Source organism: Vitis vinifera, chromosome 18 (assembly GCF_030704535.1).
Source record: "Vitis vinifera cultivar Pinot Noir 40024 chromosome 18, ASM3070453v1".
Taxonomy (NCBI): Eukaryota; Viridiplantae; Streptophyta; class Magnoliopsida; order Vitales; family Vitaceae; genus Vitis; species Vitis vinifera.
In genome coordinates this window covers 23,023,682-23,047,569 of record NC_081822.1, presented here as the reverse complement: position 1 = coordinate 23,047,569, position 23,888 = coordinate 23,023,682, and the positions used below count along the sequence as shown (strand labels likewise).

The following is a 23,888-nucleotide window of genomic DNA, read 5'->3' as shown; positions in this document are numbered from 1 at the left end:
ACTAGGAAATAATTTCATGCTCCAATGGAAAAAATCAAACTCACTAGACAAATCACCTTAATCTAATTGAAGTGACTTGTTATGTATACGCAATATGTTATCCAATCTCGCCTTAAATTCAATGAATGTATCCAAGTCATTGGATTTCCTATGTACATATCCAAACCTAGAGAAATCAGCACTAAAAGTGATGAAATACCCATACCCTCTCCATCCATAGACACTCAAAGTTTCATACATGTCAGTATGCACTAACCCTGAACATTCCTTGACTTTAGTTCTCTTAGTCATTTTACCATTTATACAAAATTCGCAAATTGGTAGATCTTTTAAAATGAAAGAGTTCAAACTTTACCGATCTTTGGATCCTATTTAGATTAATATGGCCTAGGTCTAAATACCAAATGTTTAATTAATGTTAGGTTCAATCTTGAGATCTCACTATTCTTATTACTTGGAAAAGTGATAATGGAATTCACAAAAAAGAAAAAATATATTATCTCTTACTAACATGCACAACTAACCTTACATTTGAAGTTAAGGTAAGTATAATCCCATCATTTAACCTTCTCACTTATTAAATATCCTATAAGGACTTACAGACAATGGGTCTGGAATCTATCCACCATAAATGGTGAAATCCACCACTAAATATTCAACAATGAGAAAATAATGTATACTTTCCTTTTTCCTTTAAGTAAATTGGGGACTCCTTTTCTAGTGTCCCAAGAGGTTACAAATGAATTACTTGCCCTTGAGTTTGCTCTCTTATTCCCTGTCTTGAACTTTTCTTATTTGGTGTTGTTATTCTTCTTCTTAACAAAAAAAAAAAAAAAAACTTAAGAACCTTTGACTTCCATATAAACACCCTATAATCTTTGAGAATCCTCTTGGCCACCTCGAAGGAAAATGGTAAGGTCTTTAAGATTATATGAATATTGGTGTTCATAACAATCTTAAGAGTAGTTTGTCAAAGATAACCTACCCTTATCACCAAATAACCATTCAAACTAGAAAGAGAATATCCAAGTCTCTAATAATAGACATGTGTTGCTATTGCAACACATTATCCAAAGATCCAAGTGTTAGACACTTGGTCTTCTGATTCATCTAATACCACCTTAATATATCACTCTTTCCTTTTGCTAGGTTAGTCCATAAGGAATAACTACCTCTTCCTAAATTAGCTTCTATATAATTAGTTACTATATCCAAAATAAAATTAGTTCAATTGATTAGTTAGGCTTGGTTTATTTTGAGAAAGACAATGATAATACAATCAACATGGTATCTCTAAAAAAGAATATAACCAAGCATATGACGTAATTAAGCATTCAAGGCATTTGGTAATTAATTTAGCAAAAATGTAGTATTAATAGTTGTTTAGAAAATTTGCAACAACCTAATAGTCATTCAATTATGACTTTCTATAGATATTGTTCAATGTGTAAACCTTCTTGATGACTACGACAAATCTCTCCACCATTTTGAAGGTAGTGCATTACAATCAAAGTCTATAAACCAACCATGACTACTTATTGCTTTGTAAGGAATTAAAAACTTAAATCTTTTATACAGTCTAATTCACTCAAGTCATGATGTACAATACAAGTGGTATAAGCCTAAATACTCAAAACAAATAAATAATGCAAGCACGATAGGAAAATAACTGATATCATAAATAATAATAAAAATTGTTACATCATATCATAGTTCTAAAGGTTGTATCTTTACAAATTGTAATGTGACAATCTATATAAATATAAAGAGATTTTAAACAACATATGGGTGAACTCAAAGTTTTCCATCCATTGAGAGGCAATGAGCAGTCGCAAAGAGACTTATTCATGGCATGTTCATAATTATAGTAAATATTATGTAAACTATATGTGAAGGTACTAGTATATTATCTCTATCAAGATGGTTTTCTTTCATTCTGAAGTGTCAATGAGTGTTATTATATAAGTAATTGAAATAAAGTATTTACTCTATATTAGTATTATGTGGACACTTCCAAAATTCGTATTTTTTATCAACACAAAAACATACATTATTTCTTTATTATTTTATCGTTTCTTAGAGTTTTTTTTAATATTTTTATCAATTTTGAGTAATTTCATCCCACCAATATTTTTCCAGAATTCTCATCCGTTATTTCCTAAAATATTTATAAGATCCGGTCACTGATTTTTCTATTTTATTAATATTTTCATCCTCAAATTTCAATATATTGACGTTACGCTCCCTTACACCTGTAATGCCTTCTTAGTGCAAAGAAAATCCAGAAGTAACCTGTCTCAATCTACTTACAACATTCAATTTGGTTGAAGTACATATATGTACACACATCATATTCAAAGGTAGAACTAACAATATAGGAACATTCTACCAACAAGCAAGGAAATATTTAGATGCTAATTAGCTCTAGAATTTGGGTGGTCATCCAGGGGCATGACCACTTAAGATGATAATACGTCACACATACTCCAACTGATCAACCAGCTGAAATCAACTGACGGTTGATTTCATTCTTCGCATACTACTTTTACCGCCATTTTCCTCACCAACTAACTTATTGATTTGGTGCAGCAATATATCAAAGTCATCTTGGGTCTTGATGAGGCTGAGCCGAACATAGCTACTATTAGCACTAAACAAAGTACCATTACGCCCAATGATGCCAGCCTTTTTCAGGACTCTGTAACACTCTTTATCTTCTTCTTTCTCGCACTTCAGCCATGCATAAGCTGCCATGAGTACAGAATTGTTCACTTGCAAATTTCAATATCTTGTAATTGACAGATAATTAAGCTCATCAAGATTATTCAGTATGATTCCAAGTACTTAATTAAATAGTAGACATGATTAAAAGGTTTTGATTCTTGATGAAAATGAGAAATCACCTGGAGAAGGTCTCTTGACTTTGCCAGAAAAAGTGCAGTATTGCGGTGAACTTTCCTGGACAGAGAAACGTCTGGACATCAGCAAGGCCCTGTTCAATTTTTCCCACCGGTCTTTCATTGTTTTGTAACCGAATTCGAATATTTCTCTTCCTCTCCCTCGAGTCACTACTTTTAAAAGCTTGAAAGCTCTTAACTGAGTGTCCCGGGAAACACCATCGACGTTCAAACTCATATAATTTGACATTGTCTCGTACACATCCTTATCCTTTATCAATGCCCACCTGCAAAAATAGCAACAATATTGTAACCACTTTTTTCTAGTAACCAATAGTTTGTGGCAAATGGGTGTAGTAAAGTCGTGTAAACCATGGATAGAGATGTAAGAAATAATAAGAGATACTTGGTGGAGCGAGGGGGCTCGTAGTTTAGGGTGTGAATAGAAGGAATGGGGAAACACAGAATATTTCAGAAACTCAATAGTTGTGTTTGGTTCTCTTCTCTGTGATGTTTGTATGGTATAGTAAAAATATTCTCTCCATAGATGTAGACATGATTAACCAAACCACATTAAAATTTTGTTTATCTTTGTGTGGAATGGTTTATCATTGTGTTCTTGAACTAACGTTGTTTACATTAAAGCTTCCGTCAGTACAACAACTTCTAGTCTTTCTAGCCTTTAGAGTCTTTCACTTACTAAAAATGTTAGAAACGCTTCCTAAAATCATTGTCAAATGAATTCTAAGTTATGTGTAAGTAGAGTGATAATGCATATATATGGTTGTTAGGTACCCGAATCTACTCCCAGCATGACCAGTAAGCTTAGAAAAGGTAAATATCATGAGGTCTTCATCTGCAGGAGCAGGAATTGGTGTGAAATGCGGCCAGTAATAGGCATGATCGTAAATGGGTTTGGCATTAGGGCCTTGAAGAACTGCCTTATTCAACTTTCCATCAGGATTATTGGGTGCAGTCACAAACTCGATGAGATTGGAAGTGGTATCTGAAGTGTTCTTCCACAAGGATGTGTCACCTACAAACTGGAAGTCCACTGATCGAAAGAAGTCTGTTTGTGATTTATAAACCTGCAATATGAGAATTAGAACCCTCAAGTTCACATGCATATATAGAATATGAATGAAGTTCAGGCACTAGGGTGAACCGGGTAAAAGGGGATTGTGGCAACAACTTTAGCTGGAGCAGATGAATTATGGGGTGAGAGGGCATGAACTGCAGCATTGAGGAGCTGGATAGAGCCGGCCCCGAAAACAATGAATCTGCCTGTTGTGTTAGCATTTCCAACAATGGCATGTAGCTTGCGGATGAGCTCCTCTAGTTCTTTTGAGATTAAGGAATGATCATGGAATGAATAGCTCATTCGATGCCAACCTGCTACTAATAGCGCACTGCTTGCTGCATGCTGCATCCAGAAGGGCTCCAAGAACAGTGGATCGCCGCTGCAGAGTGTCGAGAATCATCAAATATTATTAATACCAGTAATATCAAACATTATTAAATTGCCCTTGGTCTTGGGCACCAATGTTGTCGATCGAAACCCTAATATCGGATCTAGTTTAGTGCAAAATATTGCAAAGAGGAAGATGATTTATGACAAGAATAGCTTAACATAGTGGGTGTGCTACACAATTGTATCGCTTACTATTCAAGATTGAGGCTAACCACATTATGTTGCATATTTATTTTAGGTCTACTTTGTACCTAGTCCAAGTTATGTGCCACGGAATTAAGGGTCAAGAATTCAGCATTTTTGTAGTTAAAATTTTAATTGGGAACCTTCAATTGACGTATATTTATGATATATTTAATTTAAATTTTAAAATATTATGAAATTAAACTAATTTTTTTAGAATCACAGTAAAACGCCTATAAAATAATATTGTTGGGATTAAAAGAAATTATTATTTTAATATGATTTTTGATTTATTAATAAGTAACCAATTTATTAATTTATCAACCAATAATTATTTATTAATTTATAAAGAATATTATAGTTTTATCATACAACACTCGTACATACATGACTTAAAAATATAAAAATAATGGATGTGATACAAATTTAATAAGACACTCTAAAAAAGAAGGGACAATTGTGTTTTTGGCCGAATTAGGTCCAAAAATTAAGATTTGGTTCATATAATTTACATAATTGATAAAAAGAATATAAGATATCAAAAGACCAAAATACTTATTGACCTTTTACATAAGCTTTTTTGGTCTTTATTGTACCACTATTCATGTAACTATAATAATTCTATTTTAACCATTTGGATTTTTCATTGTTTTTTAAAACTTTTTTTTATAAATAATTAAAAATCAACATTATTTTTTATTTTAAATTATAAATAAAAAAAATTACTTTCAAAAACTATTTTTAAAAATACTTTCTAAAAAAATAGTAATATGATTTATATTTTTTATATTTTATTTTTGAAAAAACATTCAATTAAAAAATAAAAATTGAAAACCTTGTTTAATACTATTTTTTATATGAAAATAATAAAAAGAATTAAATTTCATTCATTGATTATCCATTAAATTTTATATGAAAAATTTTTATCTTTATTTATAATAAGAGTAAAAAGATTCAATATCTTTAAAAAAAAAAAAAAATTATAAATGAGTAATACTTAATTGAGAATAGAAAAAGGAAAAAATATAAATAAAAAAATTAAAATTTATACTCACTATGTATCTATGTAGAGGTTAAGAGTATTTTAGGGATTAATAAAAAATAATATTTTTTAATTTAATTTTTACATTTTATTTAGATTTTAGACTTAAATATATATGACAATTTTTGGACCCAACAAAACACATAGAGAGTCAAAATTATATATTCTCCATCGTATTCATTTATTATTTCCGACAACCCAATCAAATACATCTATGGGTCAGTGTCATGTGGGGTCTTTACGGGCGGCTTTGTGGGTGGTCGTGGCGAGCTTTGAATGGATATCCAGAGGCTTTGGATGGGATCAAAGACTCAATGGAATCTCTTGGCCTGTCACGGGATCTTGAGTATCCATCCTCCACAAGTAAAGACGACTAAATAAGAATAATAATTTTAAAATAATTTTGGACAATCGGATCATAGAAGAGATTTTCTCATAGCCCAACTGCCAATTTCCAGGAAACTCTCTCCCTTTTTTATCTTTCTTTCTTTCATCAAATAACCTACAAAAACTTGAATTCAACCTTCTACTGATTTTTTACTTCTTCCTTGACACTGTCATGCATGAACCATTCACCATCACTTTACCAGTTTGAAGTTCCAACTTCATGAAAGATTTAAGATTCAACCAATTTAATTTGAGATGATAGAATTATAAAAGCCAAGAGGAAATAGAAAGCTGAATCCTAAGGTTTTCACCATAATATTGATGAATATGCTGGTTTCACACAGGACCCAATGCTGAAGAAATAGAAGAATCATCATCAACCCCATGTTTGGTGAACTTCCAAGTTTTAGCTTTAACATAGACTTAAAAATTCTGCCAACTACTTTCCAGACATTGGACCAATCCAATCATTAAATTATAAAACTCTGATAGCTAAAATCCCAGTCTGAGAAAGATCTGTGTATACATACCTGTCAACATCTGCAACACAAGAAGCTGAAAATTGAGAGCAATCAGGGCCTCCAAAGCAGGTATTGCACTCACAAACAGGGCTTCCATCAACAACCAAACCATCCAAGTATGCTCTTCCATGGCCTGAGCATGACACTGCTGCCACTGCTTCTGCTTCCTCTGCTGCCCTTCTGCTCCAACCCACCTCCCACTTCCCACTCACATACACATATCTCCCCACAAAAAGTATGTTAAGAGTCGCAGAACACAGCAAACACACAACATACATGCAGCTTTGGATCTTACCCATGTCTTCTTGTTCGCTAAAAAGACTCCCCACTTATATTTTATTGTTCACTTTGTAAGAGAAAGATGATGAACAGCTTGGAGGATGAGTGGTGGGACTTTTTGCAAGGACACCCCCTTTGTTTTTGTTTCTTTTTTTAATTGGTATGTAAATGCAAAAAGTTGCAGTGGGTTGAAAATGGTGCTATGAAGGGTCACTTCACAATTCGTCTGCTTTGATATCCTTCTCAAGATTTTCCATCTTCCTTTTGTTTAATATTTTTGTTCTTTTAAGTTTCTGAGATAAAATAAACTTGAAATGTCATCCAGTTCAAAGAAAGAGCTTCAATTGAAGCATGACGACATTGGAGTGGAAAACTCTATGACAATGAAATCTGAATCCATCTTATCCAGTGATTGCTAAAAGGACAAAGACTGAACATGTACATTGCGTGTAGAATATTAATCATAGAATTTACTTTATCAGATTCCCTTTTTATTTTGGATATGAGCATATGAATAATACCACTAATAGTCTGATTATCAGATTGTATAATTTTTCACACTTAATCATCTCAACATGTTGATCAATCTTGCCATGAGAACAATGAACCGTTTAAAAGTGATCATGTTTATAGCACTTTTATCAATAATACTTTCATTAATAATGTTTTTAAAAACAAATCACTTAGTATTTAGATATAAATTTAAAAAAAAAAGTGTTTAATTGTGTTTTTGGTAATATATTATATATTAAAAAATAATTTTTAAAAGTAATTTGTCCAACATTTATTTTTTCATAAGAAAATACTAGCAATATTACCCAAAATAAATAAATAAATAAACCTTTGAAAAATCGTCTTATTAGTCTCTTTCTAAAATATCAGTGATGTAGCCATTATCTTACCAAGAGGGTCGGGACAACATGACAAAGACTGCCGTTGGTCCAGCCGTCGGCTGGTTCATTCCGTGGCCGATACTCATGAATTGTGATCCCCACTCCCCCTGCAGCCACAAAAAGTAACCCAAAAAAGAAACAAAAATGTATTAGCAACTATTTATGCAAGCAAACGTGTCCTCGTTGGTGGTCCCATCCAAAATGACAGGAAAAATATTAACTTTCCACAGACAACAGGCATTACTTGTAAAGAGACATGGGTGGTAGGGTTGGCAATGGTGGTCCCAGAGTTTCAGTACATGGTTTCAGGGTACACCTTTGCCTTGCAATATGGAACCTTCAACCCACGTCCACATAAATTTGGTCCCCATGCTCAGGATATTTTGGGCACGCTTAAAGATGAAATGAAACACGAGAAATTTTCATGTAACAGAGGCTGAATCATAACCACGTAGAGAAGACACTGGGGACGTGGACTTACATAGCAGCTGAATCATATTGAAAAAGGAGACTGCAACTCTCTTGAGCCTTACATGGTCTTCCATGGCACTGTCCTACTTATGAACCAGCGCATGAGCAATGATCATGAATAACATTGGGAGGCTTAGAGGAAAATGGTGGGTTTGTGGGAGGTTGAAGTTTAAGTCTGGGGACAAAAATAATACGTTAAACCACAGAGGTGGTACCTACTAAACTCTTCATGTCAAAAGTCGCAAATTCTTAGTAAGATTTAGGTCTTTGAATGAATATACAAACAATGAAACCAAGCTGCAAAAGAACCATCGAACCAAACCAAGATAGAAAGTAGTGGAATCAAACTTGATACAAAGTAATAGGACATAAATATAAATATGGCAGGTCTTTTCGGTATGCATCCATTCAGTACTGGAACAGGACCAATACTGGAACTGGACCCAAAAAAATGGGGGTTTCAGTAGCACTTAAGTGACCATTGGGAAAACGCCCAGGAATTTAGCTGCATATGCTTAATGTTGCTGCAATAGGACTTTCCTGGAAACTACAAAATGCCATGAGAATTTACAACAGGATGAAATTTAACATGAGTCAAATTGTATCATGGAGATGCTGCAAGAAAGAAGAAAAACCAGAGGATATTGTGAAAATGCCTGAGAGCATGCAAGAATTGGAAACAGGGAGAGTAAGCAATCAAACATAAGAGAGCTGGAAATGAACTCACATTGTATGTGTACATAGGAAAGATAAGTTTATTGCAATGAGAAAACTTTATCATAAACAGAAAACCACACATCAAGTAACTACTCCTTATTAATCTGTGCCTTCTGCCAGGACATTTGTACATGGCAAAGTAGCAAAGATCACTAAAAATTAGTTGCTAGCATTCCTATTATGTTTATCCATCCACTGGTTGATTTCAATGGGAAAACTAAAATATAAACAGCTAAAAACCGGCACTGCCATTGCTACTAAATGTTTGGCAAGCACTTGTTAATTGCAAACAGAACTCTTAGCATAATAAGTAACCACTTCTTTTTATTCGAACAGAAAAAATCTAACTCAAAGCTCTCAATATTCATATTGATTCCAGGTGTAATCCAAACACAACAGGACCCAAAAAATGGCTTTCAGAAGGAATCTACTCCATGTCTTCCTGCTACAACGTATAAGGTGTAAAAAGTGAAGACAACAATTAAAACAAAAAATTTTATAAAAGATATGAATTAAACATGGAATTTTCTGGAGAAGATGCTGTTTGGAAGAGACCTACTTCTCAGTCCTAGTGTGCGTTTGGGCAACCACCTGCTTTGTCCTTTCAAGAATGACAAAGAAAATTGAACCTCCAATACCTATCCAGAGTACTCTTGGCCCGATACCCTGCAGCAAACAGCCACAAGATTAATTGAGGTTGAAAAAACATTCCATACTCTGGTTCCAGCATGAATTTTTATTGATTGGTTCCAGAATGATAACTGTACTGGAACACAATTTCTGATTTCAGGTCTCATTAAGATTAATTGAGGTTTTCCTTCCATAATACATGCATAAATAATTTAAGTAAAAATGGAATGGATCTTCTCTTTCTAGGTATTATTTCAATTCACCCTTTCTTTAGCTGCACTTTGAGGCAGGACATAATTGGTCTACTTCAATCTTCTAGAAAGATAAGAAATAGAAATGAAATTGGGAAGTTATTTTTCTTTCAGCATGAAATTTGGAAATTGTCAATTGAATTATTTGAATGTCAACATTGAAAATGATAGTGAATAAAAATTTTTACTTAATATATATATTATGGATTTTGTAATGAATCTATGCATTAAACTCGTATCTTGTTCAATTAAACTTTCAAAATTTTAGTGTTCAATGTTTTAATATGGCTGGAAATAATTTAACTTTTTAAATTCTGCTATTTTTCATGAAATTGGTCAAATATTACTCTATACTTCATGATTCCTATATATTTACTTTCTCAATTTATCTTCATCAAGTAAAAAAACTTATAATACAAGATATGGAAAAATAGGAAAGCAATACACAATAAGATTTATGAGTTAAGGTGCACATGTGCACTCACACATTCATATACAATGATTAATTGTCCAACCAAAAGTTTGAGCAGCACTGACATGTTACTAAAGAAAATAAGTTCCTCACAAGCATTTTCATAATATATATACTAAAACCAAACAAGAGAAACGAGAAATAAAAAGCATGGCTACTCCACTATGAATCACATTCATTCTTCATAAGGTAAACATGAAATGGTCCCACCTTGAAAAGAGCAGGAGTTCCTTCTTCTCTTATGACAGTCCTAACACAGTCAAAAATCCCTTTGTACTGGTTTGCAGATCCCTGCAAGGTTATCCTTCATGTATTAAAAAGCATAAAAGTAATATAAAAAATTGAGAGAGAGAGAGAGAGAAGAAAGGATGAGAGAAGAAGAACATATAATGGTTTTCCACTAAAGAAGAAGACAAGAAATCATCACCACCTGAACCATTAATCTAGTCTTTATCACATCAAGAGGAGTAGTTATAGCTCCTGTTATTGCACCTGTAGATAAAGGAGATTTGATGAAGAATCTCATACAAGCAGAGCATGCATTATATGCATTAAATGACAATTTGAGTTACCGATCCTAGTAACTTCTTAGCATAACTTTGAAAACATCAAGGCCCCATATGTTTTAACAGAAGATGAAAATAGGAATGCAGATCACAGCACTGGGTAAGGTTTTGCCAGTGGATGGGGTTTATGATCACTGTGATTATAATTTGGGTGAGCTATACATTGAAGGTTTTAGCATGGTGTTGAGAGGGTATATCCAGCCAGTTTTATGGAAAGTGGCAACCTAAAAGGTAAAAAATAATTAACAACGAAGCCACTCTTGTCATTATATTTTTTTTTATAAGTAAAAGGATATGCATTAATAGAGAGGCGAAACGCCACAAAGCATACAAAGTGTATACAAGGCGGCTAGGGTCTCAAAAAACAAAGACAAAAAGAATCACCTCCCCTTAAGTGGATGCTACCCACTCCAGGAAGCCTATAAGGGAGAAAGCCTCCTCACCTAAATACAATTTGGCCCAACTCCACAAATTACAGACAAAAAAATTCTTTAACTTCTGAATATTCAACAGACACCCCCTAAAGGCTAATCTATTCCTCTCCTTCCAAACCATCCAAAAAATACACAACGGAATAGAGTCCCAAATCTTTTTTCTTTTCTTCCCCACAAACGAGCCTCTCTAGCTAATTAAGACCTCCTTTACAGTTTCTAGAAAGACCCATTTAACATCTACTAACCCAAGGACAATATCCCACAAAGCTCTAACCACTATATAATGTATAAGGATATGATTTACATTTTCTTCTTCACACCCACACAAAAAACAACAATTCGGAAGTTACACCCCTCTTCTTTGAAGTCTATCCAAAGTAAGCACCTTCCCCCACATCGCCTCCCACGCAAAGAAGGTGACTTTAGTTGGCACCCTAGCCACCCAAATACTTCTTGAAAGAAATCCTGTATCATTAGAATTGGTCAACAAGCAATAAGCTTCCTTGACCCTGAACTAACCATTTCTTCCTTGCCTCTAAAAGACTGAATCTTCCTCCAAAAGAAGGCCTATGACCCCTCAGCATATGGAGTAAATCCCCAACCATATCTAGCTCCCAATCATTGAAGTCCCTCAAAAAATTTAGATTCCAACATCCTTGACCAGAATTTTGGTCCCACATTTCCTCAATCATTGAGCTCCTTTGGACAGCCATGCCGAAGAGGTGAGGAAAACAATGGGACAGCGTTGTATCAGTACAACAAACATCTGTCCAAAATCTGATCTTGTTGCCCTTCCCGACTCAGAATATCATGTTATCCCAGCACCAATCTGATTCTTTCCAAATCTCCTTCCAAACCCTACTCCAACCGCCCCATTAGCCTTCTTTGGCCTCCATCCAAGACCCTCTTGCCCATACTTCACCTTCACTCTTGTCATTATATGGAAAGGAAAGACTTATAGTGGCAGATTCACACAAGGCCTAGGAACTTAGCCTCTTTTTTGCCCCCCCCTGTAATAAATTATCATTCTTGCCCACCCTCAATTTATTTTCTGGCTCTGCCACTGAAGACTGACATGGCCAAAATTACTTATGTTCTTGAGTTTTTTACAGGATCAATCTTTCTCAAGCACCAAACAAAATTTCGGTTTCACTCATTTCCGTTGAAAACAAAATCAGGGAAAAGGATTTTACAATGACAGTTGATGGAGTATTTACTTTTGTGATAGAAATGGTAGTTTATGTTATTGTTGAAAGCATGTACTGTACAGGTTCAATCAGTTGATATGTTTTCATACAAAAAAGACCTACTGTCCTGTGCCATGATAGGCAACTTGGAGAAACCACACAAAGGGGATCTAGAGGCATGTCAAGCCTTTTAAGAATTGTACCGTTCCTGTTATCATGTTCCTTGTGAACAAAAAATGTATTAGGAGTTATATGAAACCATGTACAAGAGCTACTTTGTAGTAAACAATATTTCAGTAAAATAAACATTAAGAAATTTATCAACAAAGTCTGAAATGAAGAAAAAACTACATATTCAAGATAGACATAACAATCTAAGAGCCTGTTTGAGGACTGCTCTAAAAAACATAAAACTGTTTATTGAAATTCGGCATTCAAAGTTAGGGTTTTAATTTAGAAAAGTATTTTAGAAATAAAAAAGGAGAGATCATTTAGGATATTTCCTTAGGATTCAGTTTCCTATTTTTTAGGAGAGAATCAAGCTAGATAGATATTTTCTTATTCAGTCATTTGTGTATATATATGTGTATGGTGTGTACCGAATAAATCAATAAAGGAGTTCAGAAATTCTTCACTGTTCTAGACTCGAAAACATGTTTGATAATTTTTAACGAAAAACAGTTCTTTAAGAACTAGTTTTGAAAACAATGTGTTTTCTACTAACATATTTTAATTGTTTTCTATGAGCTATTTTAAAAAAATAATTGTAGAAATATGGAGAATGATTGAAAATAAAGTACTATATATAGAAGTTATTTTAAAAAAATATTTGAAAATGTAGAAAACAGGTTAAGAACATTCCAAATTGTTTTATAAAATACTATAAAATTGTTTTAAAATTGTTCTCAAAAACTGTTTTTTGAAAACTGTTTTCAGAAACATTCCTAAATAGACCCTAAAAAACCCAACCCTGATATAAATGATACTGAATTTGTTCAGGATATTCAGTTACCAGAAAAAGCACCAATCATAGCATTCTCAGGATCATTCAAGTCCCTCTGTGCCTGCAGAGAAGGTAAACGCAATCAATCCTGCACAACTTCACAATCACAATTATTACAGATATATCAAATGTGCAGCAGAGGTTGGAGGCTTCTAATATTTTTTTCTAACACTAGTATCTTTATTTAGTCATCCATCACACCCAATATAAATAATCATGCACTGAAAATAAAGAAAATGAAGTCACTCAAAGAATTTACAGGCAATTTTTCAGCAGCATCTTGCTCCAATGAGAATGAGCCTTTAAGGTATAAGCCTTTCTCTGTTATATGGCAATGGGGTGTGATGATTCTGTAAAGGGACTGAATTTCACTACTTTTTCTGGTGTTTTAGTTTTATTCTTTTGCACAAATGGAAATCCTCAACCCATGTGCACTTTATGTGTACATGTCAAATAATAACTAAAGCAAGCTCACCGCTAGCTTATACCCTATCCGTAGCTGCTCATAGATGCAAAACTGGAGAGCATCAAAAGGTAAATCTCGCAATAAAAAGGATCCATATCCCTGCAATCTCCCAAAAAATAAAAAATAATCAAGATGAATGCACCAATAATAATACATGAACTACAGAAATATACTGCATTCATGAATAATCTCATCGAAATAGCCATTGAAGAAAGAGATGGTCTTTCCTCCTTAATATATATATCATGTCTGAACCCAGTCACAAAACTGAAGGACTTGGATTGTAAATCTTCAAATGAGGAAAGAATTACTTACCGCATAGAGACCTTTAAACCCCTCCTTGGCAACAATAAGTTGAACAGCATCAGTTGCAGAAGCAAATTGCCCAGTCTGCATTCTTTGCTTAACAACCTGGGAGGTGTTGAAATGATAAGAGGCTCAAGATTATAAGAAGAAAGAATAGGATTGAAGAAAAGTTCAAAACCTCTGTTGGCACACGAACAAGAGAAGATGCAGCCCCGCCAACAGCACCTGCAGTCTGAATGAAATCTGAAGTTTAAAAACTTAAGATAACAAAAGTTTTATCCAGCACAGTGTAACTGGAAGTTTTGTCTGCTGTAAAAGAAAGATGAAACAGTTTTGGACCACACTACAGGCCCAAATATAAAGCTCAAGTACCAAGAACAGTCAAGGGAGTAGTTTGAGAAGGAAAAGTATTAGCCCTCAAATCATTTTCAAAAGGTTAATGAAACCACTAATCAAAAAGTAGAGCAATAAATTGACCACAGATCAAGGAAAAGCAAAAGCTTGAATTTCAATTATGCTTTTGTTGTCGGTAAAGTTACATCTTACTGACTAGTGGATGGACAGACTAAATCAGACCACCCAAGAATTCATGCAATCATTTAAGCATCCTGGGTGACGAAAGAATAATTGGTCCAGCATCCTAATGAGAAAGAATAAAAATCGAAAAAGAAATGCACCGTAGAAAAAGACAATTCTTTCCCTTCCAGCTGACACTTAAAATAACAGCACAAGAAACTCTCATTTTAGACTTTAAAAATGTGGTTTCTGTCAGATTAATAAAGAAGCTTTTGCCAAGAATAGTCTAGCAATATGAAGCTTACAGGTTGACACCTGCTTAGTTACTAAACTTACCAAATGAGCAAAAGCACTAAGGTTTTCAGGGATGGTCTTCAGCAGTTTCTGCTTTGTAGGTTCATATACACCAACAAATATCGCAGAGGCCCTGTGAATAATAGAAAAGTTTGTCAGAAACATGCACCAATGAGAAAATTTGAGCACTTAGGTCTACTTGAATGCAACAAAGAAGTTTGAAAAGGGGGAAAAAGGGATGCTCTAACAATAATCAATAAATTCATGGAAATCAACAACAATAAGTAGAATACTTTTGGATGGGTTTATACCTGCTCCACTTTTGCCACATCCACCCTTTCCAGGGCCATAGTGGTACATAAATAATACCAAAAACAAATGGAGAGGGTGAAGCAAAATATGGAGCAGCAATAGACCTAAATGATGATTTAGGTCAAAAGATCAACATGGCATCTCAATCCAATGAATTAGTAAAAGATTAAATATCACACGCATTTCCTCTCTCTGCAGAAAGAAAACAGTGCATGAAGGTGATCAAAAATTCACTACCAGTGCATCCTGCAAAGAGGAAAAGCATTGTCATAGAAAAAAATTTTAAAAAGTATTTTGATGAAATTTTTGAAGATCTAAATTCTGTTAAGGTTTATACTGAAATAAAGATTTGTACCCTGAAGGAAAAATGTATGTAGTCGAAATTCTCTGATATTCTTGAAAACCTAATGAAGATTAATCTCCAAAGCCATCTTTTCCTAGGGGTAAACCATTGTAGCAAATTGTGCTAGTCTCACACTAACTCGGACTTATTGGAAGGACTTTGTAAAAAAGTGAGGATTTTTCAGGATAGATGGAGGACTTTGTAAGAAATGTGGGATTCATTCTATTTCTTCTCTCTAGGCCTTGTCTAGTGCAACATTAGCAAGCACCCCTTTGACCATTACGATGCTAGATTGGAACCTAGAATGCAAATCTTTTTGAGGAGATACTCCCAACATGGACTCCTCCTCTGGTGGCTTGCTTCAAATTGAATTTCGATGGGTGCTTTTTGGGTAACCTAGGACAACAAAGAATTGGAGGAATGCTCACAAAGTCATTAATGTGAAGATTCTAGCCTTATTGGGGGGCCTAAAGCTAGCCAAAGGTAAAGGTCTATCCAATCTTCTAGTAGAGAAAGATTCTACGATGATCCTATGTTGGATGAATAGGAAGAAAGAGGTTCATGAAAGTTCAATAGGTGGCTTGGCCAAATTTTTTATTCAAAGTTGGGGTGCTCCTTTCTTTGGGTTCCTTGTTTAGCTAATCAAATGGTGAATATTTTAGCAAAGCAGGAAGCCAAAAATCTGATCTCTTTTGTAGGAAATTTTCTACCGACCCAAGCATTAAATTGTAGTTGTTAACACAGATATGCAATTACCTTTAACTACTAGAGTAGATAGTCTTTTTATACTTTTGCTAATAAGGGAACAGATTTCTCATCCTTCTTTGTACTTACCAATCCATGAAGCCATTTACAAAGAATTTGTCCTATAACTAATATAAAAATGAAAAGATAATACTAAATCATATTGTTACAAGAAAGAAGTCTCTGATAACCATCTCAGTATTAAGACACCAAGGAAAAAGATTTCCAACAATGACTAGAGTTTCTACAGTTTTCAAACATCCACAAGTTAAGTTGGTCTGGGAGTTACTAAAAGGGGAAAATTAAGCATGTACTTAATATTGTTGAAGGCACTCAAGCAATGAAGAAGACATTTGAGTCATTTCCTGCAGCTGATTCTAGATTCTAAAAGTACATTAAGAAAGCAACTCATTGTAGATAGGCAGACTATAAAATTAGTACTTGAAACTTTTGATAGTTACTTGACTGATTGCCAATACAAGAGCTTGAATTTGCATGACAATCATTGGGAAATGTTTCATTGATCACAAATCATAGCAGACCAGTTCTCTCTGCATGTTAGGGATTTATTAGCATACAACCTTCATAAGTGGAAGCTTTAGCTCTTTTCCAGTCCTTATCATTGCTAGTGGGGCTTAAGCTAACAAATATAGTGTTTAAACATTCCCAAGGGCATTATGATATTTATTGTCTTTCAACATCTCTTACCTTGTGATATGGTCTTTCAATGATGTGGGTGAAGAATAGGAAGAGTCTAGAGTTCTTGGGGATGTTTAGTGCTCCAATCTATGTTAAAAGGACCTTCCAAATGTTACCTCCTTTTGCTGAAAGCACCCATGGTATGATACAACATTTGGTACACACTGTCCCATTTCCTTTTGTTTGAGATCATGCTGAACACTCGATATCCCTGCTGGACACAAGGATCCACTTTGACTTTCTCTAAGATTTTCATTTGTGGTTATACAACTCAAAGTTGACCAAATATAGCACTCAGTTGGGGGTGAATTTATCATGAGTGCAAAGTATTGATCAGCTTTGAGCTTAAACTTGAAGACTGACTGAAGATCATGTAAAAAGCATACAGAACTGGATAACAAGCATAACACTCAAGCCACATTGAAACAATGAGCTTGCAAAGAAACAATGAGCTGGTAATGAATCAACAAAGATGAGGAAAGGCATGTCAGTACGTACGGTAAGACACCAGCAAGATTTCCTGCCAATCCAGAATAGAGACCCTTCAATACAATTTTTCCTCCACCATGAGCAGCCTAACATGAGAAATAGCATCACAAGTTTCAGAAATTGAAGTGTTGGATGATGAAACATGAACAGGTTTTCACCATTTTCATGATTATGTCAATGACTATTAGAAATATTGAAGTGAGCTTGATTGGAAAAAAAAAAAATGAAGGAACAAAAAGGCCTGAGAGGGACCCATTAAAAGCATTGGTGCAACCTCCCATCTGATGAAAGATCAAACTCATATCAATGAAGTGAAGGCTCAATTATTTATAAAGCTAACAAGATCTTATTTCCAATGTATAGGATAGGATAGACTCAGTTGTTGAATATAAACTTTACATCATCCAAAATAGGAAGCAACAATACTTCTTAGCAGTAAGTATTGCAGTTTGTAGAACTGTGTGGTCAAAAATTGGAGGCAGTATGCACTCTTTTTCCACAGAAAGCGGTATATTTGTCTCTAGTGTATGGTTTAGTTGGGGCTTCAGTAATGATGTATTTAAGGGCAGGTATCAACCTTGTATTTTCCCTTTCTTTTAGCAATAGCTCATCATTATTTGCTCCCCTTTTCTTTCTTTTTGGTGCCAGTTCTCTATTTTTCAGTCAAATACACACACACACATATTATGCAGATAGAGCTTGCAGAACATCTTCAGACTGATGCAGAGAAATCCTGGCAGACCCATGTCTAATGACCCATGCCAAATAAAATGCATCAGAATTACTCCTGAGGATTCCTTAAAAACTCTTCATTTATTTTTTATCTTACTTTTAGGGTGTTTCGTATTTTCTTTTTTTCTTTTTTCATTTTTGATAAGCAATTTTTTTTTCTTCTTTTGTTCTCATTGGGACTTGAACCACAAACCCACCTCAACCCTTTACCACTTGAGCCAACCCTCAAGGGCAGATTTCATATTTTTATGTGTATAGGTCTTTTTTTTTTTTTTCCCTGATAAACCTTCTATGGCCAAGACCTTAGGACTCTTCATAGGGACCCAAGCCTCGGGGTGCTGACTGCCCCACAACAACCAACACCGGGTAAATTCAAGGTATCATTAGTGGCAGGATTCAAACCCAATACCATATGTCACTTATTGGGACTACACTTCTCAGTGTTCGCCCTAACCAACTGGGCTACCCTAGCAGGTTTTTACGTGTATAGATCTATTGTTGTTATATTTTACAATATGCCAATATATATATAGAGAGACAGACAGACACACACACACATATAATAAAAAAGAAAAAATAAGAAGATAATGGCATATTAACATCTGGCTGCCACTACTAATGAAACTCAGTAAAGGAGTGATCATGCTTATCTGTTCTGTAAAAGAAAATATTATGTTTCATGATGAATGCAATTCTTTTTAGATTTAAATTCAGTCTGAAATGAACATAGAGAATGCTAGGATTGGCAATATAAAGCATACTATGATTAAGAATAGTATTCAGTTTAGTTAACCAGCCTGAAGTCTAGTTTTTATTGTATCAATTGGATATAAAGCTGCTTCAACAACAACACCAGCAATACCTCCAGCTACAAGACCCTCTGCAAAAACCCATAACAAAACATTAGAAGCATAAGATATTAAGCAAGGACGTGATTTTGTCATAAGATGAAATTTGGCAAAGAAAATAAAAATAAAAAATAAAAAACAAGGCCTTGTGCTCAGAAAAAACCACAATTTTAAAAAACAGAGCTGAAACCAGCCAATCTGAAAGTTAATGGCTGGAACCAGAAGATGATTCATTCAAAATTTAAAAAGACAAAACTGAGGAAAAAAAATTTCCTGGCAGCCATAAACAAAACATTATCAAAAACAAAGTTACAAGAAAAAGAAAGGGGGAGGGAAGACAGGTGTCAAAATTTATGTTCCACTTTTCCTTTTTATACCAAAACATAGGTTGCATGTGGACAGTATGATAGAATTCACAACCTGATGTACAAAATACTTGACAGGCTAGTGATTTACGAAAGCAATCTAATCTGGGGTTTAAATGTTTAAGTTCTGTAGAAGAAACAGACCAATTGGAGACTCTAAAAACCTTGATCACCCTATATCTATAGCAGCGGCAGCGAATAATAATGATGATGATGATGATGATGATGATGATGATGATGATTTTTTTTATAGGCAAATAAGAGAGTATATATTAATAAATATATAAAGGGTGCCATACTAAAGTAGTAAACACAGTATATTGGAAGTATACAAGTGAGAAACAAAAAAAACAGTTATAGTAGCTACCACTCCACTTCAAGAAAAAGAGTCAACCCATTCTATAAAATCTAACAAAGAAGATGGGTCTTCATGCTCGTCTCCTAAGAGGAACCCTCGAGAACACATAAACAGATTAGTTATGAGAGAATCCTTGAGAGCTTGAATAGTACATTGCTCCCCTTCAAAATTTCTTTGATTTCGCTTCTTCCAAATTGTCCATAAAAAGCAAAGAAGGATTGTTCTCCAAACCTTCCTTCTTTACCTACCCACAAAGTTACCATGTCATCCCTCTAACAAATCCTTAACAGAAAAAAGAAGAACTCACAAAATGCCAAAGAAGGAGAAGAGCAAGTGTCATAACTCTCTAGCTATCCCACAATGGATGAGAAGATGGTCTACCGATTCATCTACATTTGCACATACAACAAAAACCTGCCAAAACCCATCCTCTCCTCTTGAATTAGTCCATAGTTAGGATCCAGCCCCAAGTCACCTCCCAAGCAAAAAACTAACTTTGGTGGGGAACCCATGAACCCCATCATATTATCTTTGAAGGGAATGTCACTTCAGCCCCCCTCTTCCAATGCATCGTAGAAAGACCTCATAGAGAACACCCCATTCTTGCTAGCTTTCCAAACCATTTTATCCTCCTCTCCTCTAAATCTACAAAACTCATTAAGGTTTAGAAAAAAATTATGTACAACATCCAACTCCCAATTATGAAAGTTTCGTGAGAAGCAAAGGTTTCAAGTGACCATCCCTTCATCTACCTCCTAAAAGTCATCCGTCCATGCCTCCTTAGCAATAGAAAAAGTGAATAAAGAAGGAAAAGAATCCTTCAAAGGTATATCATCACACCACATGTCATGCCAAAATTTGATTCTTCTTCAATGGCCCACCTCAAATCTTGTTTTGGCTTTAAAAGTTCCCCATCCTTTTTTGTACACTTCCACAAGCCAACACCATGGCCTTCTCTCCCTTCCTTGGAGCACCAACCTCCCGGTTCTTCACCAAACTTTCCCACTATTAGTTTTCTCCACAACATATCCCTTTCTGAGATAAATCTTCAACACCATTTACCCAAAAGAGCTTTATTGATAGTGGATAAATCCTTAATACCAAGACCCCCTCTTTTTTTTATCGTTGCAAATCATTGAACCAATTCACAAGATGAGGTTTTTTTCCAAAGATCCTCCTTTCCAAATTCCAAAGGAAATCCCTTTGGATTTTCTCCAATCTATTAGCCACCGACTTAGGAATAATGAATAGGGCCAAGAAGTACATTGGAAAGCTACACAAAGTACTATGCAACAAAGTGATTCTTCCTCCTTTTGAGAGTTATTGCCTTTTCCAAAAAGCCGATCTTTTGAAAATCCTTTCCTCCACCACATCCCAAACAATTCTAGCCTTAAAGAGAGCACCAAGACGTAGGCCTAAGTATGTAGCAGGCAATTTTCCTTTACCACAGCCCATCACCAAAGCTAACTCCACATTAGGGACATCCCCTATTGGAATAAGCTCACTCTAGCTCAAGTTAATCTTTAAACCTGATAGAACCTCAAACCAAAGCAACACCCATGCTAAATAAGTGAGCTGGTTTGGACAAGGATCACAAAAAAGAAGAGTGGCATCTGCAAATAAGAGGTGAGAAATTTGATTTGGCAATTTGGCAACTTGGTTTAGATCTGATGTTTCAAGGTATTAAGTGTCTCTTATACATTATATTTGCTTAAAAACATTTAAGTTATGTACTTGCTACTTCCTTGGTGAAATGTGTGATTGCTGAAGTATTCAAATCCAGGCTTTGATTTGCAACCTATGAGTATGAGACTATCAAAACTATTGGGACTTAGGCTCAAAGAAATATCTTTTCCATCCTAGAAAAAAAATATACAGCAGCAACTAATTTAAAGATTTATGAAAATATATAGAAAGTAAAGAGGTCATAGGCACACAACAAAAAAGGCCCAAATCTCAAACAATAAATGTAACTGGAACCTTTTGCAAACGACTCAAACAAATTAAAAAAAGAAGACACTCAAAATGTTTAGAGTTGGTATTTTTTTGTATCCCCCACCTCACCGACATTAACTCTTTCTCTCTCTCTCTCTCTCTCTCTCTCTCTCTCTCTGTGTCTCTCTCTCTGTTCTCTTCTCTCAAAGCTCTAACATCTCTTTCTTTCCACAGCCTCTAAATGCTAGCAAAGGGAGTTAGGAAGTTAGGTTTCGCAACATCTTTCCTTTAGGGCCAAAACACGTTAATACAGTAAACCCAACAAATGATCGTCCAAGAGCTGAGGATGAGGATGATACTTAAGAGATGTGCAAAGAATTTGATCAAATATCAGAAACAAACGGATGATGAACAAAAACAATAGGTCTACTTGTTCTTCCAGATATAGGCACATAATGAATTCATTAACTGGCAACAACCCTACCATGATAGTCAAAAAAATTGTGAAGTCTTGAACAGGTAATAAAGACAAGTTTGCTGGTGGCTGCAAACCAACAAAAGAACATCTAGCATGGTAAGATCAAACCTTCCGATAACTGAAATTATTCCAAATGAAAAGACCCAGAACTAAGAGCCAAGTATTGCAGTACCACCTCCCTATTTCAACAATAGCATAGAAAGATTGGGCAAATATCCTTATTAACTATCTAGAAGTTCCAACAGCTTTCTCTGCTTTGTACCTCATTGCAGTTTATCATAAAAACATCAACTTTTCAATAATATAATTTTTTGATAGAAGAGACACATAAAAGTTCTTTTGTTTGAGCAATATCATGCTCTGGCATCATTACTAGTGAAACCATTTAACCATAGTAATCGTATTTCTACATCATTCTATGCAAGGTTCAACTTCAAATAACTCAAAGTAATGCCTTTTTCATTGATCTGACTTATGAGAAACTGTAGTTGAACTAATAATTGGCATGATAATAAAGCCTAGATTTCACTTGAAAATATTCGTAGAGCTTACCCCAGAAAACATGTAAAAAACTGAATGGCTTGTCTTCTTTAAACGACTTCTTTTGCTCCCTTTGAGAACTACACTTCAGAACATCTGTTGATATAGCATCACTTGTAAGCAATAGCTAAGAAAAACATAGTTAAGACAAATAATGTTCCTAGAGCGAGACAGTTAAAATACTATATGATGTTTGAAATAGGGAACCAGAATCAAACATTATTCATGTTGGGTTGATGAGAAAATGTGCATAAAGAAAATAAATTAAATTTGAATTAGAGATCGACCAGACATAAGATCCACACAACTGAGCCCAATGAAACAAACAACAAAAAATTCAGAAATATTTCTTTCGTTTTCTTCCATTTTCTCTGCTGCCCAAGAGGAGCATGACAGTGGAGCACTGAAAATGGGTTACCAGGCGGAAATGTTGGAGTGCTCTTCGCGCTCACTGCCGGCATCGGATGACCCATCGAGGTGCAATGATTCTCAGGGCTCCATACAAATGTAATGCCTTTTCTTCAATTTAGAGCTACAAGCTGCGCTGTTTGGCTGCGGAGAAACGGAAGAAAAAGAAAATATAGACAAATTATGAAGCTTAAAACCTTTTCCATGTTTGGGACTCAAGTGGACGAAAGCCTCCAGGCCCCAGCGAACTGAGCGACTGAGCCCGGCCTAGTCGTCGTCTAGTTGGGCGTGCGCGCGTGTTTTTTTTCCTTGCTTCTTCCTCTGTTTTTAATCAAAGCAAATTTAAAATTTTTAAATTCTAAATTTCTTAAAAAAATAATAATAAAATAAATAAATAAATAAATAAAAGGCAAAAAACTTCCATGAAAAATGTCAATAGAATTAAATAAACTGGAAGGTATTAATTTATTTTTTTAATCATCAAGATTGGCTCTTAATAATCTAACAATTTTAAGTAAATAGTTATAGGGTTTTGCACTACTATGTGCGTTAAAAAATTTAAATAAAAAAAATCTATAAAAATAAGGGGTGTCAATCAATTTTGGTCACTAAAACCCTACTTGGAAATTCTTCTTGAAAATGGGTTTTAGT

The 23,888-nt window shown here is 34.7% G+C and overlaps 2 protein-coding genes across 4 annotated transcripts; both read right to left on the bottom strand.

Moving 5' to 3' along the window:
- Positions 1–2,280: 2,280 nt before the first annotated feature.
- On the bottom strand, positions 2,281–7,150 carry LOC100266412 (tryptophan aminotransferase-related protein 3). Its single transcript, XM_002266102.4, has 5 exons — positions 6,511–7,150; positions 4,063–4,357; positions 3,693–3,985; positions 2,904–3,184; positions 2,281–2,747 (listed from the first exon to the last, which is right to left on the bottom strand). The coding sequence occupies exons 1-5, from the start codon at positions 6,798–6,800 to the stop codon at positions 2,509–2,511; spliced, it is 1,398 nt and encodes a 465-aa protein (XP_002266138.1). The 5' UTR covers positions 6,801–7,150; the 3' UTR covers positions 2,281–2,508.
- A 1,328-nt stretch (positions 7,151–8,478) lies between these two features.
- On the bottom strand, positions 8,479–23,514 carry LOC100261204 (S-adenosylmethionine carrier 1, chloroplastic/mitochondrial). Of its 3 annotated transcripts, none has more exons than XM_019216199.2 (13): positions 23,117–23,234; positions 22,842–22,925; positions 19,103–19,185; positions 17,583–17,659; positions 15,029–15,119; positions 14,355–14,408; positions 14,186–14,281; positions 13,880–13,969; positions 13,414–13,465; positions 10,645–10,706; positions 10,425–10,505; positions 9,421–9,527; positions 8,479–8,691 (listed from the first exon to the last, which is right to left on the bottom strand). In XM_019216199.2, exons 1-13 carry the CDS (start codon positions 23,193–23,195, stop codon positions 8,646–8,648), a joined length of 1,002 nt encoding a protein of 333 aa, XP_019071744.1. In that variant the 5' UTR covers positions 23,196–23,234; the 3' UTR covers positions 8,479–8,645. The 3 variants fall into 3 exon arrangements, with proteins under 3 accessions (XP_019071744.1, XP_010665070.1, XP_019071743.1); XM_010666768.3 differs by lacking the exons at positions 8,479–8,691; positions 23,117–23,234 and adding exons at positions 9,160–9,303; positions 23,248–23,514; XM_019216198.2 differs by lacking the exon at positions 8,479–8,691 and adding an exon at positions 9,160–9,303 and having other exon boundaries at positions 23,117–23,235.
- Between the last annotated feature and the right edge of the window lie 374 nt (positions 23,515–23,888).